General features: G+C 44.2%; 1 protein-coding gene across 1 annotated transcript; it reads left to right on the top strand.

The window, feature by feature from the left end:
• Positions 1–3,360: 3,360 nt before the first annotated feature.
• Positions 3,361–18,206, top strand: LOC128693157 (uncharacterized). Its single transcript, XM_053782629.2, has 5 exons — positions 3,361–3,514; positions 4,801–5,462; positions 8,051–8,171; positions 16,713–16,825; positions 17,471–18,206. The coding sequence occupies exons 1-5, from the start codon at positions 3,436–3,438 to the stop codon at positions 17,771–17,773; spliced, it is 1,278 nt and encodes a 425-aa protein (XP_053638604.2). The 5' UTR covers positions 3,361–3,435; the 3' UTR covers positions 17,774–18,206.
• The last annotated feature ends 260 nt before the right edge of the window (positions 18,207–18,466 follow it).

Below are 18,466 nucleotides of genomic sequence, written 5' to 3'. Positions count from 1 at the left end.
AACTTCAATAACAAAAACATAAAGTGGAACCAAGTAAACCAAGTCCTAACCGATATAAGCTGGGAAGATATACTAAGCAACACAGACCCCAACTTATGCCTAGAACAGATTAACTTGGTGGCACTCGATGTATGCACAAGACTTATTCCTCTAAGAAAAAGGAGGAGTTGATGTAAAATAGAAAGAGACAGGCGCTCCCTTTACAGGAGACGGAAAAGAATAACAGAGCGGCTAAAAGAGGTCAATCTATCTGAAATGCGTAGGGAGACACTGGTCAGAGATATAGCAAGCATCGAACTTAAGCTAAAAGAATCCTTTAGGAGTCAGGAATCGCGGGAAGAACTAAAAGCCATAAATGAAATCGAAAGAAACCCAAAGTATTTCTTCTCCTATGCCAAATCAAAATCGAGAACAACGTCCAGTATTGGGCCCCTACTTAAACAAGATGGGTCCTACACAGATGACAGCAAGGAAATGAGTGAGCTACTCAAGTCCCAATATGACTCAGTTTTTAGCAAGCCGCTAACCAGACTGAGAGTCGAAGATCAAAATTAATTTTTTATGAGAGAGCCACAAAATTTGATTAACACAAGCCTATCCAATGTTATCCTGACGCCAAATGACTTCGAACAGGCGATAAATAACATGCCCATGCACTCTGCCCCAGGGCCAGACTCATGGAACTCTGTGTTCATCAAGAACTGCAAGAAGCCCCTATCACGAGCCTTTTCCATCCTATGGAGAGGGAGCATGGACACGGGGGTCGTCCCACAGTTACTAAAAACAACAGACATAGCCCCACTCCACAAAGGGGGCAGTAAAGCAACAGCAAAGAACTACAGACCAATAGCACTAACATCCCATATCATAAAAATCTTTGAAAGGGTCCTAAGAAGCAAGATCACCACCCATCTAGAAACCCATCAGTTACACAACCCAGGGCAACATGGGTTTAGAACAGGTCGCTCCTGTCTGTCTGAACTATTGGATCACTACGACAAGGTCCTAAATGCACTAGAAGACAAAAAGAATGCAGATGTAATATATACAGACTTTGCAAAAGCCTTCGATAAGTGTGACCATGGCGTAACAGCGCACAAAATGCGTGCTAAAGGAATAACAGGAAAAGTCGGTCGATGGATCTATAATTTCCTCACTAACAGAATACAGAGAGTAGTCGTCAACAGAGTAAAGTCCGAGGCAGCTACGGTGAAAAGCTCTGTTCCACAAGGCACAGTACTCGCTCCCATCTTGTTCCTCATCCTCATATCCGACATAGACAAGGATGTCAGCCACAGCACCGTGTCTTCCTTTGCAGATGACACCCGAATCTGCATGACAGTGTCTTCCATTGCAGACACTGCAAGGCTCCAGGCGGACATCAACCAAATCTTTCAGTGGGCTGCAGAAAACAATATGAAGTTCAACGATGAGAAATTTCAATTACTCAGATATGGTAAACATGAGGAAATTAAATCTTCATCAGAGTACAAAACAAATTCTGGCCACAAAATAGAGCGAAACACCAACGTCAAAGACCTGGGAGTGATTATGTCGGAGGATCTCACCTTCAAGGACCATAACATTGTATCAATCGCATCTGCTAGAAAAATGACAGGATGGATAATGAGAACCTTCAAAACTAGGGAGGCCAAGCCCATGATGACACTCTTCAGGTCACTTGTTCTATCTAGGCTGGAATATTGCTGCACACTAACAGCACCTTTCAAGGCAGGTGAAATTGCCGACTTAGAAAATGTACAGAGAACCTTCACGGCGCGCATAACGGAGATAAAACACCTCAATTACTGGGAGCGCTTGAGGTTCCTAAACCTGTATTCCCTGGAACGCAGGAGGGAGAGATACATGATTATATACACCTGGAAAATCCTAGAGGGACTAGTACCGAACTTGCACACGAAAATCACTCACTACGAAAGCAAAAGACTTGGCAGACGATGCACCATCCCCCCAATGAAAAGCAGGGGTGTCACTAGCACGTTAAGAGACCATACAATAAGTGTCAGGGGCCCGAGACTGTTCAACTGCCTCCCAGCACACATAAGGGGGATTACCAACAGACCCCTGGCAGTCTTCAAGCTGGCACTGGACAAGCACCTAAAGTCAGTTCCTGATCAGCCGGGCTGTGGCTCGTACGTTGGTTTGCGTGCAGCCAGCAGCAACAGCCTGGTTGATCAGGCTCTGATCCACCAGGAGGCCTGGTCACAGACCGGGCCGCGGGGGCGTTGACCCCCGGAACTCTCTCCAGGTAACTCCAGGTAAACACCAAAGGTCGATATTCCAGAAGGCAGTATACCAGAGGTCAGTACACCAAAGATCGGTACACCAGAGGTCAGTAGATAAAAAAAAAATCCTGATTTTTAACCCGGAGGGTTAGCTACCCAGGATAACCCAAAAAAGACAGTTCGTCATCCAGGACTGTCTGCCTTATTACCATTGTGGTCCACCAGTATTGTTCCACCAGGATGCGACCCACACCAGCCGACTAAGGGAGGACATGATAAACGACATATAAAATACTGAGAGGAATCGGCAAGGTGGGCAGAGACAGGATGTTACGGAGATGGGATACAGCAACAAGGGGTTACAGTTGGAAGTTAAAGACTCAGATGAATCAAAAGGATGTTAGGAAGTACTTCTTCAGTCATAGAGTTGTCAGGAAGTGGAATAGTCTGGAAAGTGATGTAGTAGAGGCAGGATCCATACATAGCTTTAAGAAGAGGTATGATAAACCTCATGGAGCAGGGGGAGTGACCTAGTAGCGGCCAGCAAAAAGGCGGGGTCAGGAGCTATGAATCGACCCCTGCAACCACAATTAGGTGAGTACTCAGGTACCTACTTACCGCTTAGTGAACAGAGACAACGGGTGTAAGGAAACATGCCCAACGTTTCCACTCAAGCCGGGGATTGAACCACGGAGACTGTGTGCTGCCAACCAAGCCACGGGACACCTGTACATCAAAGTCAATACACAGCTATCAAAACTTTGGGGTCCAGTCCCTGGACCAATTATGTACCTCTGTAATCTTTTGACTACCGCCCACAGGATGGGTATGGGGTGCATAATAAACATATTAAACTAACGAGAAAATCTAGATTATTTTTTTTTATTTTCAGAATTAAAAAATATTACGAAGTTGGTTGTAACTTGGAATTGCTATTATATTTAAGAAAGTTTGTAGAAGCATGTATGATATTCAGCCAGAACAGAGATCAGTGGGTGCGAGCAACAGTGCCTGCAAACCAGATCTAATCTTGAGTTTCCCGGATGAGCTTCAAATAGCATTCGGAATTTCAGAGATTAGAAGTATTTCTTCCTGTTTCTGTTTGTGATAACAGAGGAGCATCGTGGCAGACAGCCAGGAAGGTGCTAGGTGACGTAGGTTCTTTTCAACATACACAGAGAAGCCCAGGATGGCGACCAGGTGCTCGAGGATTCTTCTTTCGTTTCTCACCTCAGTGTGTCTAGTGGCAGCATTCGAGATACAAGAAGGTAAAACATAATATACGTAATCTTCCATAAACGTTATAACTTCGCCTTATTTTGTAATATTATATAAGTCTGTACAGTGCAAATTAATACATGACAAGGAAAGGGTAAGCAGCCATATTCTTTGCAAACAACTTATACAAGTCACACTTACAAATTGGCTGAATCAGCTGTTTGCTGAAGGGGATCGAGAGTAACATCCCAGCCACTTTCACACTTACACAGTGTTTAAGACATTACTACATTTTAATTTTTTTTTTACCTAATACTCGATTTCCCACTGAAGTAGGGCAACTCAGAGAAAGAAAAACATTTACCATGACTCATTCAATACCTGTGTGGACTAAAGTGCAAGGACATTACAGTTCAAATGACTCTTCGACCCAGAACATCTCCACTTATTCTTCAGAGTGCGGGCACTGCAGTTACTACCTACAGAACTCCTTGAATTCCTTCATAGATATTACCTTGCTCAAACTCCTACAGCCCGTCAAATCCCAAAAACTACTTGCCTATCACTTAGATTTAACACACTCACACATATTTGCTGAATATACTCAAACTCCTACCGCATAAAACACCCTTCACACCTTCCTCCCATCCCTTTATCCGACGTTCCCTGCAACTTCCATCTACCGCATATTTATAAATTTTTTTGTCAACCTATTTTGCTCTATCATTTCTAAGATAAGAGATAAGATTTCGTTCGGATTTTTAACCCCGGAGGGTTAGCCACCCAGGATAACCCAAGAAAGTCAGTGCGTCATCGAGGACTGTCTAACTTATTTCCATTGGGGTCCTTAATCTTGTCCCCCAGGATGCGACCCACACCAGTCGACTAACACCCAGGTACCTATTTGCTGCTAGGTGAACAGGACAATAGGTGTAAGGAAACGTGTCGGAATTTCCACCCGCCGGGAATCGAACCCGGGCCCTCCGTGTGTGAAGCGGGAGCTTTAGCCACCAGACCACCGGGCCACACCAATTTCAACAACCTGTCCTCCTCCTTTCTAAATTATATCTTTCGATCAGGCCTCAATAACTGAGGGTTTGTACTTCAAATGAGCAAGTAATTGCATATTCTTGTTAATGTTATTCCAAAGAATGGCTTCTTTTTTTTTTACCTTTTTAATCTTTTAAAAATAAGCCATTCTTTGGAAGCCATTCCAAAAGAATGGCTTTTTTTTTTTTTACCTTTTTAACCTCTTCATTTTGTTTATAATATTTAACAATTTTAACCACTGTTCTCTCGAGAGTTATTTACTCATAAGCAGTGTTGTGTTCTGCAGACTGTCTGGTGCGAAATACAATAGAGGTGACACAGATAATATTCGACACACTGGAGTTCTTGAGCCTGGCTCGTCCAGAAGAACATAGCTTGACAGCAACCATCTTCTGTGAAGATATAAGCCAATTTGACTACCTCAACGTAACCTCCAGCAGTGTGTCACTGCGTAGACTACCGCATGATGAGAACCTCAACTCACCTACGTATTCTACCCCTAACACAATCATCGGTTGGACCAGGTTCCGTTTAGGATTTATGAACAACCTCTCTCTATATGACAGCAACAATGTGAGCTGGTTACCGGGCCCCACGCCTCTAGACTGTATCATATCAAAATTAAAAATCCAGAATGGTAACTTCACCCGACAGTGTGCATCCAATACTCCAGCTTGGCTAATGAACGGCAGTCAAGCTGTTGATGTTCTCGTGGACGCTGACATAGTTTCTCTGACTTCAGGTGCAAAGGAGAAGCGTATAGACTTGACTTTGTTTTCCACGAAGAAGTACAAGCCATTCTTCAACGTGTGTGGGGTAGAGTTCCAGCTGGGAGTGCGTGAGGGGTCGCTGGTGATGGTGTCCGGGCTCACGGCTGACCCACTACCACCTGGTCACCACCGTCTTGCACTCATCTTTCTCTCCCTCGACCAGCAGACAACGTTCAAGGTAAGCACATCCTTCAAGGATGACACACCTTGAAGTTGATCAGAGGAGTTACCCTTTCCTTCCTCGGATCAAATTGATTATTACATTTAAGTGAGGAGTAAGTGGCGACGCCAAAGGGAACATGGCAAGGGGAGCTGAAGCTCCTCAAAAATTCCACCAGCTCGACAAATAATAATAATAATAATAATAATAATAATAATAATAATAATAATAATAATAATAATAATAATAATAATAATAATAATAATGCTTCAAGACAAGTGCCCTTGCCCCACCTTCGAACCAGGCTGCCACCCCTAAGTCCCTCCAATATACAACTTTGGAGTCACCCCTGTGGGGAGCGCTAAACCCGTAGGAGTCATACAGCGCCTGAGGAAAGAAGGAGGCAATTAGGTGTGATCCGAAGGGAATTGTGCCTCATATTCCCTGGATGAAGTGCCCTTCGGCAGCACCAAGGCACTCTTGAAGGAAGTAAGGGATCATATTTGTGCAAAGAACGAACAAAACAATTATTGTTGCAGACAGGGAGGTTGTTGACTGCTGTAGAGAGGGAGGTTGTTGACTGCTGTAGAGAGGGAGGTTGTTGACTGCTGTAGAGAGGGAGGTTGTTGACTGCTGTAGAGAGGGAGGTTGTTGACTGCTGTAGAGAGGGAGGTTGTTGACTGCTGTAGAGAGGGAGGTTGTTGACTGCTGTAGAGAGGGAGGTTGTTGACTGCTGTAGAGAGGGGGGGTTGTTGACTGCTGTAGAGAGGGAGGTTGTTGACTGCTGTAGAGAGGGGGGGGTTGTTGACTGCTGCAGAGAGGGAGGTTGTTGACTGCTGCAGAGAGGGAGGTTGTTGACTGCTGTAGAGAGGGAGGTTGTTGACTGCTGTAGAGAGGGAGGTTGTTGACTGCTGTAGAGAGGGAGGTTGTTGACTGCTGTAGAGAGGGAGGTTGTTGACTGCTGTAGAGAGGGAGGTTGTTGACTGCTGTAGAGAGGGAGGTTGTTGACTGCTGTAGAGAGGGAGGTTGTTGACTGCTGTAGAGAGGGAGGTTGTTGACTGCTGTAGAGAGGGAGGTTGTTGACTGCTGTAGAGAGGGGGGGTTGTTGACTGCTGTAGAGAGGGAGGTTGTTGACTGCTGTAGAGAGGGGGGGTTGTTGACTGCTGCAGAGAGGGAGGTTGTTGACTGCTGCAGAGAGGGAGGTTGTTGACTGCTGTAGAGAGGGAGGTTGTTGACTGCTGTAGAGAGGGAGGTTGTTGGCTGCTGCAGAGAGGGAGGTTGTTGACTGCTGCAGAGAGGGAGGTTGTTGACTGCTGCAGAGAGGGAGGTTGTTGACTGCTGTAGAGAGGGAGGTTGTTGACTGCTGTAGAGAGGGAGGTTGTTGACTGCTGTAGAGAGGGAGGTTGTTGACTGCTGTAGAGAGGGAGGTTGTTGACTGCTGTAGAGAGGGAGATTGTTGGCTGCTGTAGAGAGGGAGGTTGTTGACTGCTGCAGAGAGGGAGGTTGTTGACTGCTGTAGAGAGGGAGGTTGTTGACTGCTGTAGAGAGGGAGGTCGTTGGCTGCTGTAGAGAGGGAGGTTGTTGACTGCTGTAGAGAGGGAGGTTGTTGGCTGCTGTAGAGAGGGAGGTTGTTGACTGCTGTAGAGAGGGAGGTTGTTGACTGTTGTAGAGAGGGAGTTTGTTGGCTGCTGCAGAGAGGGGGGGTTGTTGACTGCTGCAGAGAGGGAGGTTGTTGACTGCTGTAGAGAGGGAGGTTGTTGACTGCTGTAGAGAGGGAGGTTGTTGACTGCTGCAGAGAGGGAGGTTGTTGACTGCTGTAGAGAGGGAGGTTGTTGACTGCTGTAGAGAGGGAGGTTGTTGGCTGCTGTAGAGAGGGAGGTTGTTGACTGCTGTAGAGAGGGAGGTTGTTGGCTGCTGTAGAGAGGGAGGTTGTTGACTGCTGCAGAGAGGGAGGTTGTTGACTGCTGTAGAGAGGGAGGTTGTTGACTGCTGTAGAGAGGGAGGTTGTTGACTGCTGTAGAGAGGGAGGTTGTTGACTGCTGTAGAGAGGGAGTTTGTTGGCTGCTGCAGAGAGGGGGGGTTGTTGACTGCTGCAGAGAGGGAGGTTGTTGACTGCTGCAGAGAGGGAGGTTGTTGACTGCTGTAGAGAGGGAGGTTGTTGGCTGCTGTAGAGAGGGAGTTTGTTGGCTGCTGCAGAGAGGGGGGGTTGTTGACTGCTGCAGAGAGGGAGGTTGTTGACTGCTGTAGAGAGGGAGGTTGTTGACTGCTGTAGAGAGGGAGGTTGTTGGCTGCTGTAGAGAGGGAGTTTGTTGGCTGCTGCAGAGAGGGGGGGTTGTTGACTGCTGCAGAGAGGGAGGTTGTTGACTGCTGCAGAGAGGAGGGGTTGTTGATTGTGCTGCAGTGGTATTATTGTGTAACAGAGGAATATTGGTAGTTGTGCTGTAGAGGAATATTGCATTTTAGAGAGGGATATTGGTGATTGATGTGCACAGAGGGGATATTGACGACTGTTACAGATAAATATTGGCGAGCGATGCAGAGAGGGATATTGGTGACTACTGCAGAGGGATACCAGAGTTGCAGTGAGACTGTTGTTGGTGTTGCAGATCGAGAGTGAAGGGGAGCAGCTGTTGGAGACTAAGCTGGCCTCTTACCCCAGCAAAGTGAGGATATGGGGGCGAAAGAATGACATCTTCCTGCTGGTGCAACACCTTCACACCATCCCAGGCAAGTATATCTAGAAATTGTGGAATTTTCTTTTAATCCGGGTGAAACACTTGTGTCCCTGAAGGGATCACATTGCGCCTGAGGGAATGGGAAGCAGTCAGGTTCGATCCGAGATTAGATTAGATTTTGCCACCGAAGTGGCTAGTTTATTGTGCACCCCATATCCATCCTGTGGACGGTAGCGCGAGAGCATATGGATACACAAAAGGCCTAGGAACTAGGCCCCAAAGGGTTAACAGGAATACATATGGATTTATATCTACATATCTATAGTTCACTTATCTGTTACAAGCATATTTAGGAAATTTGCTTAGTATATCTGGTATCTTATTTTCATTAATAAGATATCTTGACATGTCACATAGGTTATTATACTGTCTGTCTCTGTATTCTTCAATAAGTGGACAATTAAGCACATAGTGTTCAAGAGAGTAGAGGAGGACAGATGTAATTCTTTATATCAAGAGCCCCTCACCTGCATCAAGGACCTTCCTCCGAGGGATCAGATGTGTAGTTAACATGATGTGCATTAGGTTCTCGTACATCAGTACACTAACGACTCCTTTCAAGGCATGCGAAAATTGCAGACCTGGAGAATATACAGAAAAATTTCATTACACATATACGTACAATAAAGCACCTCAGTTACTAGGAACGGTTGAAGTCCCTTATCCTGTACTTCTTGGAATGCAGGCGAGAAAGATACATCATAATATACACTTGGAGAATCTAGAGGGACTAGTCCCAAATCTACATACGGAAATCGCTCCCTACGAAAGCAAAAGACTCGGCAAGCAGTTCAACATCCCCCCAGTGAAGAGTAGGGGCGCCTTGAGTACGCTAAGAAACAACACAGGTGTCAGGGGCCCAAGATTGCTTAACTGCTTCCCAGCATACATAGGGGGGATTACCAATACACCCCTGGCAGTCTTCAAGAAGGAGCTGGACAGGCAACTAAAGTCTGCACCTGACCGCCGGGTTGTGGCTCACAAGTCGGTTTGTGTGCGGCCAGCAGTAACAGCAAATAATCACAAACCAAGCGATACAGGATGCAAAACAACCAGGATGCAAAACTTTCATTTAGGCTACTATTACAATGTGTCAGTATTCGTGGGATTTTTCTTTTCATATAATATTCTGGCTATGGGTACTGTTATGCCTGTGAGCATTTCCTGTTCCCTTCGCTTTTTCTCTCTCCCTCCCTCACTCCAGTGAATACATCCTCTAGGATTGTGTTGGCTCGGACATCCTCCTTTTTTCTGTAACTTTGCAAGCTTCTGATGATTTGTTGATTGCAACAAGTAAGGCCTAGAGCTATCATTCTACTCACCCCGTGGTTGTTTTGCATATGGCTCACCATGAGGCGGGCCAAAACAACACGGGTTCGAATCCTCGGCTAGTCGCAGTGTTGTTATTCTTAAATACCACTCGTTCGTGGTTACAATACTATATATATATATATATATATATATATATATATATATATATATATATATATATATATATATATATATATATATATATATATATATATATATATATATATATATATATATATATATATATATATCATAGAAATCCAGTTTTCTCTTATTGTTTCTTAAAAAAAATGAACATCAGATAAACTATGTTACTCTTCAACATATGTGACTGCTGCACAAGTGAATTTGTATTGCGAAGAGCTGAGCCCATAGGGGTCATGCAGCGCCTGGAGAATAAGAGTAAGATTTGAGCCGAGTAAGAGGATGGTAATTCGAGTTCCTATGAACAAGAACTCTTCACTAGCATTCAGGTCCCTTCCCTTGAAGGTAAGTGAGATTGTAACAATTACCAGAAATGTTCGTACGAACATTTACCACTTTGACTTTTTTGGTAATTTACATTATATATGATAATTGTACTTACCTTCGTCAAGAGTAAACTGGTGAGATGGTCAAGAGCTGGTTTTTTTTTTTTTTTTTTTTTTTACACAGGGTTTGACAAGGTTAGGTTAAGGATCCCTAGCTTTATTGACAAGCTATTTACAGGTTAAGGATTCCTAACTTTATTGGCAAGCTAAGAGCTGTTACCTACATCAGCTCATTTGAAACTTTTATATAGTCAAGAGTTGTATTCATACAATCATACATTAGCTTTTACATGAACAAAAGCTGTGTTCAACCAGTCAGATGCCAGCCTCTCTGACAAAATTATGGTCGATCATAATAAGGATTGTGACAAAAAATAATGACCATGCAAACTAGATCGGCAAAGTTTTGTTTTAGTTACTTGAAATTAAATCATATGGAGGGCAGTGTGACTATCGTAATCAGCGGACGAAGGATCGAGCCTACACCACTCGTTCCATTGAATTTCTCACGCGGGTTTGGAGCTTCACGTGAAGGTTTATGTATAATATCTACGTATACAATAAACACATACACCTTAAAAATGACGATTAGAAGTGAGGGAAGGAATACATGATGGTCAGAGAATACTGGACATGGTCATCCATAGGTGGGTAAGACATGGTCAGAGAATACTAGACATGGTCATCCATAGGTGGGTAAGAAATGGTCAGAGAATACTAGACATGGTCATCCATAGGTGGGTAAGAAATGGTCAGAGAATACTAGACATGGTCATCCATAGGTGGGTAAGACATGGTCAGAGAATACTGGACATGGTCATCCATAGGTGGGTAAGAAATGGTCAGAGAATACTAGACATGGTCATCCATAGGTGGGTAAGAAATGGTCAGAGAATACTAGACATGGTCATCCATAGGTGGGTAAGACATGGTCAGAGAATACTGGACATGGTCATCCATAGGTGGGTAAGACATGGTCAGAGAATACTGGACATGGTCATCCATAGGTGGGTAAGACATGGTCAGAGAATACTGGACATGGTCATCCATAGGTGGGTAAGACATGGTCAGAGAATACTGGACATGGTCATCCATAGGTGGGTAAGACATGGTCAGAGAATACTAGACATGGTCATCCATAGGTGGGTAAGACATGGTCAGAGAATACTGGACATGGTCATCCATAGGTGGGTAAGACATGGTCAGAGAATACTGGACATGGTCATCCATAGGTGGGTAAGACATGGTCAGAGAATACTAGACATGGTCATCCATAGGTGGGTAAGACATGGTCAGAGAATACTAGACATGGTCATCCATAGGTGGGTAAGACATGGTCAGAGAATACTGGACATGGTCATCCATAGGTGGGTAAGACATGGTCAGAGAATACTGGACATGGTCATCCATAGGTGGGTAAGACATGGTCAGAGAATACTAGACATGGTCATCCATAGGTGGGTAAGACATGGTCAGAGAATACTAGACATGGTCATCCATAGGTGGGTAAGACATGGTCAGAGAATACTAGACATGGTCATCCATAGGTGGGTAAGACATGGTCAGAGAATACTAGACATGGTCATCCATAGGTGGGTAAGAAATGGTCAGAGAATACTAGACATGGTCATCCATAGGTGGGTAAGACATGGTCAGAGAATACTAGACATGGTCATCCATAGGTGGGTAAGACATGGTCAGAGAATACTAGACATGGTCATCCATAGGTGGGTAAGACATGGTCAGAGAATACTAGACATGGTCATCCATAGGTGGGTAAGAAATGGTCAGAGAATACTAGACATGGTCATCCATAGGTGGGTAAGACATGGTCAGAGAATACTAGACATGGTCATCCATAGGTGGGTAAGACATGGTCAGAGAATACTAGACATGGTCATCCATAGGTGGGTAAGAAATGGTCAGAGAATACTAGACATGGTCATCCATAGGTGGGTAAGACATGGTCAAACAATACTAGACATGGTCATCCATAGGGGGTAAGACATGGTCAAACAATACTAGACATGGTCATCCATAGGGGGTAAGACATGGTCAAACAATACTAGACATGGTCATCCATAGGGGGTAAGACATGGTCAAACAATACTAGACATAGTCATCCATAGGGGGTAAGACATGGTCAAACAATACTAGACATGGTCATCCATAGGGGGTAAGACATGGTCAAACAATACTAGACATAGTCATCCATAGGGGGTAAGACATGGTCAAACAATACTAGACATGGTCATCCATAGGGGGTAAGATATGGTCAAACAATACTAGACATGGTCATCCATAGGGGGTAAGACATGGTCAAACAATACTAGACATGGTCATCCATAGGGGGTAAGACATGGTCATCCATAGGGGGTAAGACATGGTCATCCATAGGGGGTAAGACATGGTCATCCATAGGGGGTAAGACATGGTCAAACAAAACAATACAAGACATGGTCATCCATAGGTGGGTAAGACATGGTCAAACAATACTAGACATGGTCATCCATAGGGGGTAAGACATGGTCAAACAATACTAGACATGGTCATCCATAGGGGGTAAGACATGGTCATCCATAGGGGGTAAGACATGGTCAAACAATACTAGACATGGTCATCCATAGGGGGTAAGACATGGTCAAACAATACTAGACATGGTCATCCATAGGGGGTAAGACATGGTCAAACAATACTAGACATGGTCATCCATAGGGGGTAAGACATGGTCAAACAATACTAGACATGGTCATCCATAGGGGGTAAGACATGGTCAAACAATACTAGACATGGTCATCCATAGGGGGTAAGACATGGTCATCCATAGGGGGTAAGACATGGTCATCCATAGGGGGTAAGACATGGTCATCCATAGGGGGTAAGACATGGTCATCCATAGGGGGTAAGACATGGTCATCCATAGGGGTAAGACATGGTCAAACAATACAAGACATGGTCATCCATAGGTGGGTAAGACATGGTCAAACAATACTAGACATGGTCATCCATAGGGGGTAAGACATGGTCAAACAATACTAGACATGGTCATCCATAGGGGGTAAGACATGGTCATCCATAGGGGGTAAGACATGGTCATCCATAGGGGGTAAGACATGGTCATCCATAGGGGGTAAGACATGGTCATCCATAGGGGGTAAGACATGGTCAAACAATACTAGACATGGTCATCCATAGGGGGTAAGACATGGTCAAACAATACTAGACATGGTCATCCATAGGGGGTAAGACATGGTCAAACAATACTAGACATGGTCATCCATAGGGGGTAAGACATGGTCAAACAATACTAGACATGGTCATCCATAGGGGGTAAGACATGGTCAAACAATACTAGACATGGTCATCCATAGGGGGTAAGACATGGTCATCCATAGGGGGTAAGACATGGTCATCCATAGGGGGTAAGACATGGTCATCCATAGGGGGTAAGACATGGTCATCCATAGGGGGTAAGACATGGTCATCCATAGGGGGTAAGACATGGTCAAACAATACAAGACATGGTCATCCATAGGTGGGTAAGACATGGTCAAACAATACTAGACATGGTCATCCATAGGGGGTAAGACATGGTCAAACAATACTAGACATGGTCATCCATAGGGGGTAAGACATGGTCATCCATAGGGGGTAAGACATGGTCATCCATAGGGGGTAAGACATGGTCATCCATAGGGGGTAAGACATGGTCATCCATAGGGGGTAAGACATGGTCAAACAATACAAGACATGGTCATCCATAGGTGGGTAAGACATGGTCAAACAATACTAGACATGGTCATCCATAGGGGGTAAGACATGGTCAAACAATACTAGACATGGTCATCCATAGGGGGTAAGACATGGTCAAACAATACTAGACATGGTCATCCATAGGGGGTAAGACATGGTCAAACAATACTAGACATAGTCATCCATAGGGGGTAAGACATGGTCAAACAATACTAGACATGGTCATCCATAGGGGGTAAGATATGGTCAAACAATACTAGACATGGTCATCCATAGGGGGTAAGACATGGTCAAACAATACTAGACATGGTCATCCATAGGGGGTAAGACATGGTCATCCATAGGGGGTAAGACATGGTCATCCATAGGGGGTAAGACATGGTCATCCATAGGGGGTAAGACATGGTCATCCATAGGGGGTAAGACATGGTCAAACAATACAAGACATGGTCATCCATAGGTGGGTAAGACATGGTCAAACAATACTAGACATGGTCATCCATAGGGGGTAAGACATGGTCAAACAATACTAGACATGGTCATCCATAGGGGGTAAGACATGGTCATCCATAGGGGGTAAGACATGGTCAAACAATACTAGACATGGTCATCCATAGGGGGTAAGACATGGTCAAACAATACTAGACATGGTCATCCATAGGGGGTAAGACATGGTCAAACAATACTAGACATGGTCATCCATAGGGGGTAAGACATGGTCAAACAATACTAGACATGGTCATCCATAGGGGGTAAGACATGGTCAAACAATACTAGACATGGTCATCCATAGGGGGTAAGACATGGTCAAACAATACTAGACATGGTCTTCCATAGGGGGTAAGACATGGTCATCCATAGGGGGTAAGACATGGTCATCCATAGGGGGTAAGACATGGTCATCCATAGGGGGTAAGACATGGTCATCCATAGGGGGTAAGACATGGTCATCCATAGGGGGTAAGACATGGTCAAACAATACAAGACATGGTCATCCATAGGTGGGTAAGACATGGTCAAACAATACTAGACATGGTCATCCATAGGGGGTAAGACATGGTCAAACAATACTAGACATGGTCATCCATAGGGGGTAAGACATGGTCATCCATAGGGGGTAAGACATGGTCAAACAATACTAGACATGGTCATCCATAGGGGGTAAGACATGGTCAAACAATACTAGACATGGTCATCCATAGGGGGTAAGACATGGTCAAACAATACTAGACATGGTCATCCATAGGGGGTAAGACATGGTCAAACAATACTAGACATGGTCATCCATAGGGGGTAAGACATGGTCAAACAATACTAGACATGGTCATCCATAGGGGGTAAGACATGGTCAAACAATACTAGACATGGTCATCCATAGGGGGTAAGGCATGGGCAAACAATACTAGACATGGTCATCCATAGGGGGTAAGACATGGTCAAACAATACTAGACATGGTCATCCATAGGGGGTAAGACATGGTCAAACAATACTAGACATGGTCATCCATAGGGGGTAAGACATGGTCAAACAATACTAGACATGGTCATCCATAGGGGGTAAGACATGGTCATCCATAGGGGGTAAGACATGGTCATCCATAGGGGGTAAGACATGGTCATCCATAGGGGTAAGACATGGTCATACAGTACTAGACATGGTCATCCATAGGTGGGTAAGACATGGTCAAACAATACTAGACATGGTCATCCATAGGGGGTTAGACATGGTCAAACAATACTAGACATGGTCATCCATAGGGGGTAAGACATGGTCAAACAATACTAGACATGGTCATCCATAGGGGGTAAGACATGATCAAACAATACTAGACATGGTCATCCATAGGGGGTAAGACATGGTCATCCATTGGGGGTAAGACATGGCCATCCATAGGGGGTAAGACATGGTCATCCATAGGGGGTAAGACATGGTCAAACAATACTAGACATGGTCATCCATAGGGGGTAAGACATGGTCAAACAATACTAGACATGGTCATCCATAGGGGGTAAGACATGATCAAACAATACTAGACATGGTCATCCATAGGGGGTAAGACATGGTCAAACAATACTAGACATGGTCATCCATAGGGGGTAAGACATTGTCAAACAATACTAGACATGGTCATCCATAGGGGATAAGACATGGTCAAACAATACTAGACATGGTCATCCATAGGGGGTAAGACATGGTCATCCTTAGGGGGTAAGACATGGTCATCCATAAGGCTTAAGACATGGTCAAACAATACTAGACATGGTCATCCATAGGGGGTAAGACATGGTCAAACAATACTAGACATGGTCATCCATAGGTGGTAAGACATGGTCAAACAATACTAGACATGGTCATCCATAGGGGGTAAGACATGGTCAAACAATACTAGACATGGTCATCCATAGGGGGTAAGACATGGTCATCCTTAGGGGGTAAGACATGGTCATCCATAAGGGGTAAGACATGGTCAAACAATACTAGACATGGTCATCCATAGGTGGTAAGACATGGTCAAACAATACTAGACATGGTCATCCATAGGGGGTAAGACATGGTCAAACAATACTAGACATGGTCATCCATAGGGGGTAAGACATGGTCAAACAATACTAGACATGGTCATCCATAGGGGTAAGAGATGGTATAAAATACCGACAACTGTAAAATAAAACAATATCTAATGATTATACTGATGACCATAATTTTTAAAGGGGTGGAACGGCAAGCCAGCAGAAGGCCTCTGTCAGATGACCAAAAGCTCCAGCTGAGGGTCATCATATGACTAACACCCGCGGCAGGAAACGCTCGTCCTCTTTCCTGACAAACCTTACCTTACATAACCTAAATAAGACAGTTGCGAAGAAGCCATTTGTGGTGAAACATTTCCTCAGTAAAATACCTTAACACTACACTGTATCTTATTTCACATGATCCATAGGTGTTGAAGATGATCAGTGGTGTATGTCGTGGAGAGCAGCAGTGAGCACACTAACAGCAGCTGTCGTCTCCTGCCTCATCTTGCTGCTGCTTATTACTTATGTCACTTGCAAAGTTAGTACTGCACACTTTACACACCTGTTATTGCTAGTAGTACATTATTATTATTATGGGGAACGCTAAGCCCATATTATAATTATAATCACGGGGAGCGCTAAACCCGTAGGGATTATACAGCGCCTGGGGGAATGGAAGGCATTCAGGGAATTGGAGCACAGACCCAATTCCCCAGATCAAGAGCCCTTCACCAGCATTAAGGAACCTCCCTTGACGGGTGCTAGTAGTGCAGGTAGAGGGAAGCTCTAAATTAGTAAGGGCTTATAGATTGTCTGGTGAAAGGAAAGTAATTAGGTTTAATGCAAGGAAGGAAAGAGGTACTCCAATTCCTTGGATCGAGAGCCCTTCACGACATCAAGGAACTCCCCTTACAAGGAATCTTACATGTTTAATTATACTTAACAACCACTAGAAATAAATAATATATATGGCAGATTAAACATTGAAAACGAGACACCAGGAGCATGCAACTCTGCCCCTTGGTGTTAGTAAAGGATGAGTCTAAACTCCTGGCCACGTTTCTCAACTAATTACTTTCACATATTGTCTTAGTGTGCAAGGAAGAGTAAACAAGAAAACTAAATTTAATCCGTTTATTACAGTTTACACACACTCAATAACATTGTTTCACCTTCCACGTAGCATGGATGCCAGCAGGCCAACAGGCAGTACCATTCACCTAGACCAGCAGTGCCTGTGACTTCCACACCTTCCTACATGGAGCCCATAGTTCCCCATCCAGCCAGCAAGCTCCACGCTCGCCCCAACAGCCTTGATATACGTCTGGAGACCCCAAGCCCGGAGCACCTGTACGAGGAGATCGATCTGAAGAGTATTAAGAGTGTAGGAGAGAAGAGTTATGCCAATGCAGAGCTCGTCAACGGGTCCAGTGACACCTCCAGTTCACTTAAGTCAGCTACTTCCTCAGAAGACAAAATTACATAGATTTATGTGAAGATTAAGTATTTCCAAGCTCTGTTCCCCTCTGTGGATGTTATTAATGGGTTTCTCTTATTTTTATGATTTCATATTGAAGCTCCAAACAGGTATGGTCAGAGGCAAGGAAAGGTAACTAGTTTCTTAGAGTAGTAACTCTTCATCAGCATCAAAGCTTTCTCTTCTCTCAGTTGTCTCCTTCACATACACAGCTGAGTTATCCATACAAGTCTTCTGCTGTTGTAGTGTCCTAGGAGTTATAATTTATGGAATCTGCTTCTTCCAGCCAAAGTATGCTCTAAACCTACTGGGTATGCAGGCGATACTGCCATCCTCAGCATAGCTTAATGCTGCTTGTCGCAGTCGCAGTCGCAGTCGCAGTCGGTAATGTAAAACACACCATGAAATTTAACTTAATAAAAAAAATCATGTGAATCCTGAATTTAAATTATTATTTCATTCGAATACAAGTGTTACATCCATATGGGTCGTACATTATTATTATTATTATTATGATTATAATCAAAATAAGCACTAAACCCACAAGGGTCACATGGCACTGCTATGGTCATAAAGGTGTGGCATCCTTAATTTTTTTTCAGATTAACTCTATATTGTACTATGTTCATTAGTTATAGGAAGAAATTGTAATATACGAAATTAGAGTTTGCCACCGAAGTGGCTAGTTTATTGTGCACCCCA

This window comes from Cherax quadricarinatus, chromosome 28, assembly GCF_038502225.1.
Source record: "Cherax quadricarinatus isolate ZL_2023a chromosome 28, ASM3850222v1, whole genome shotgun sequence".
Lineage (NCBI taxonomy): Eukaryota > Metazoa > Arthropoda > Malacostraca > Decapoda > Parastacidae > Cherax > Cherax quadricarinatus.
This window is presented reverse-complemented; position numbering and strand designations above follow the sequence as displayed.

Coding starts and splice junctions, on each gene's coding strand:
- LOC128693157 (XM_053782629.2), top strand. CDS start 3,436: ATGGCGACCAGGTGCTCGAGGATTCTTCTTTCGTTTCTCACCTCAGTG. Junction 5,463..8,050: donor ACCAGCAGACAACGTTCAAG/GTAAGCACATCC, acceptor TTGGTGTTGCAG/ATCGAGAGTGAAGGGGAGCA. Junction 8,172..16,712: donor ACACCTTCACACCATCCCAG/GCAAGTATATCT, acceptor CATGATCCATAG/GTGTTGAAGATGATCAGTGG.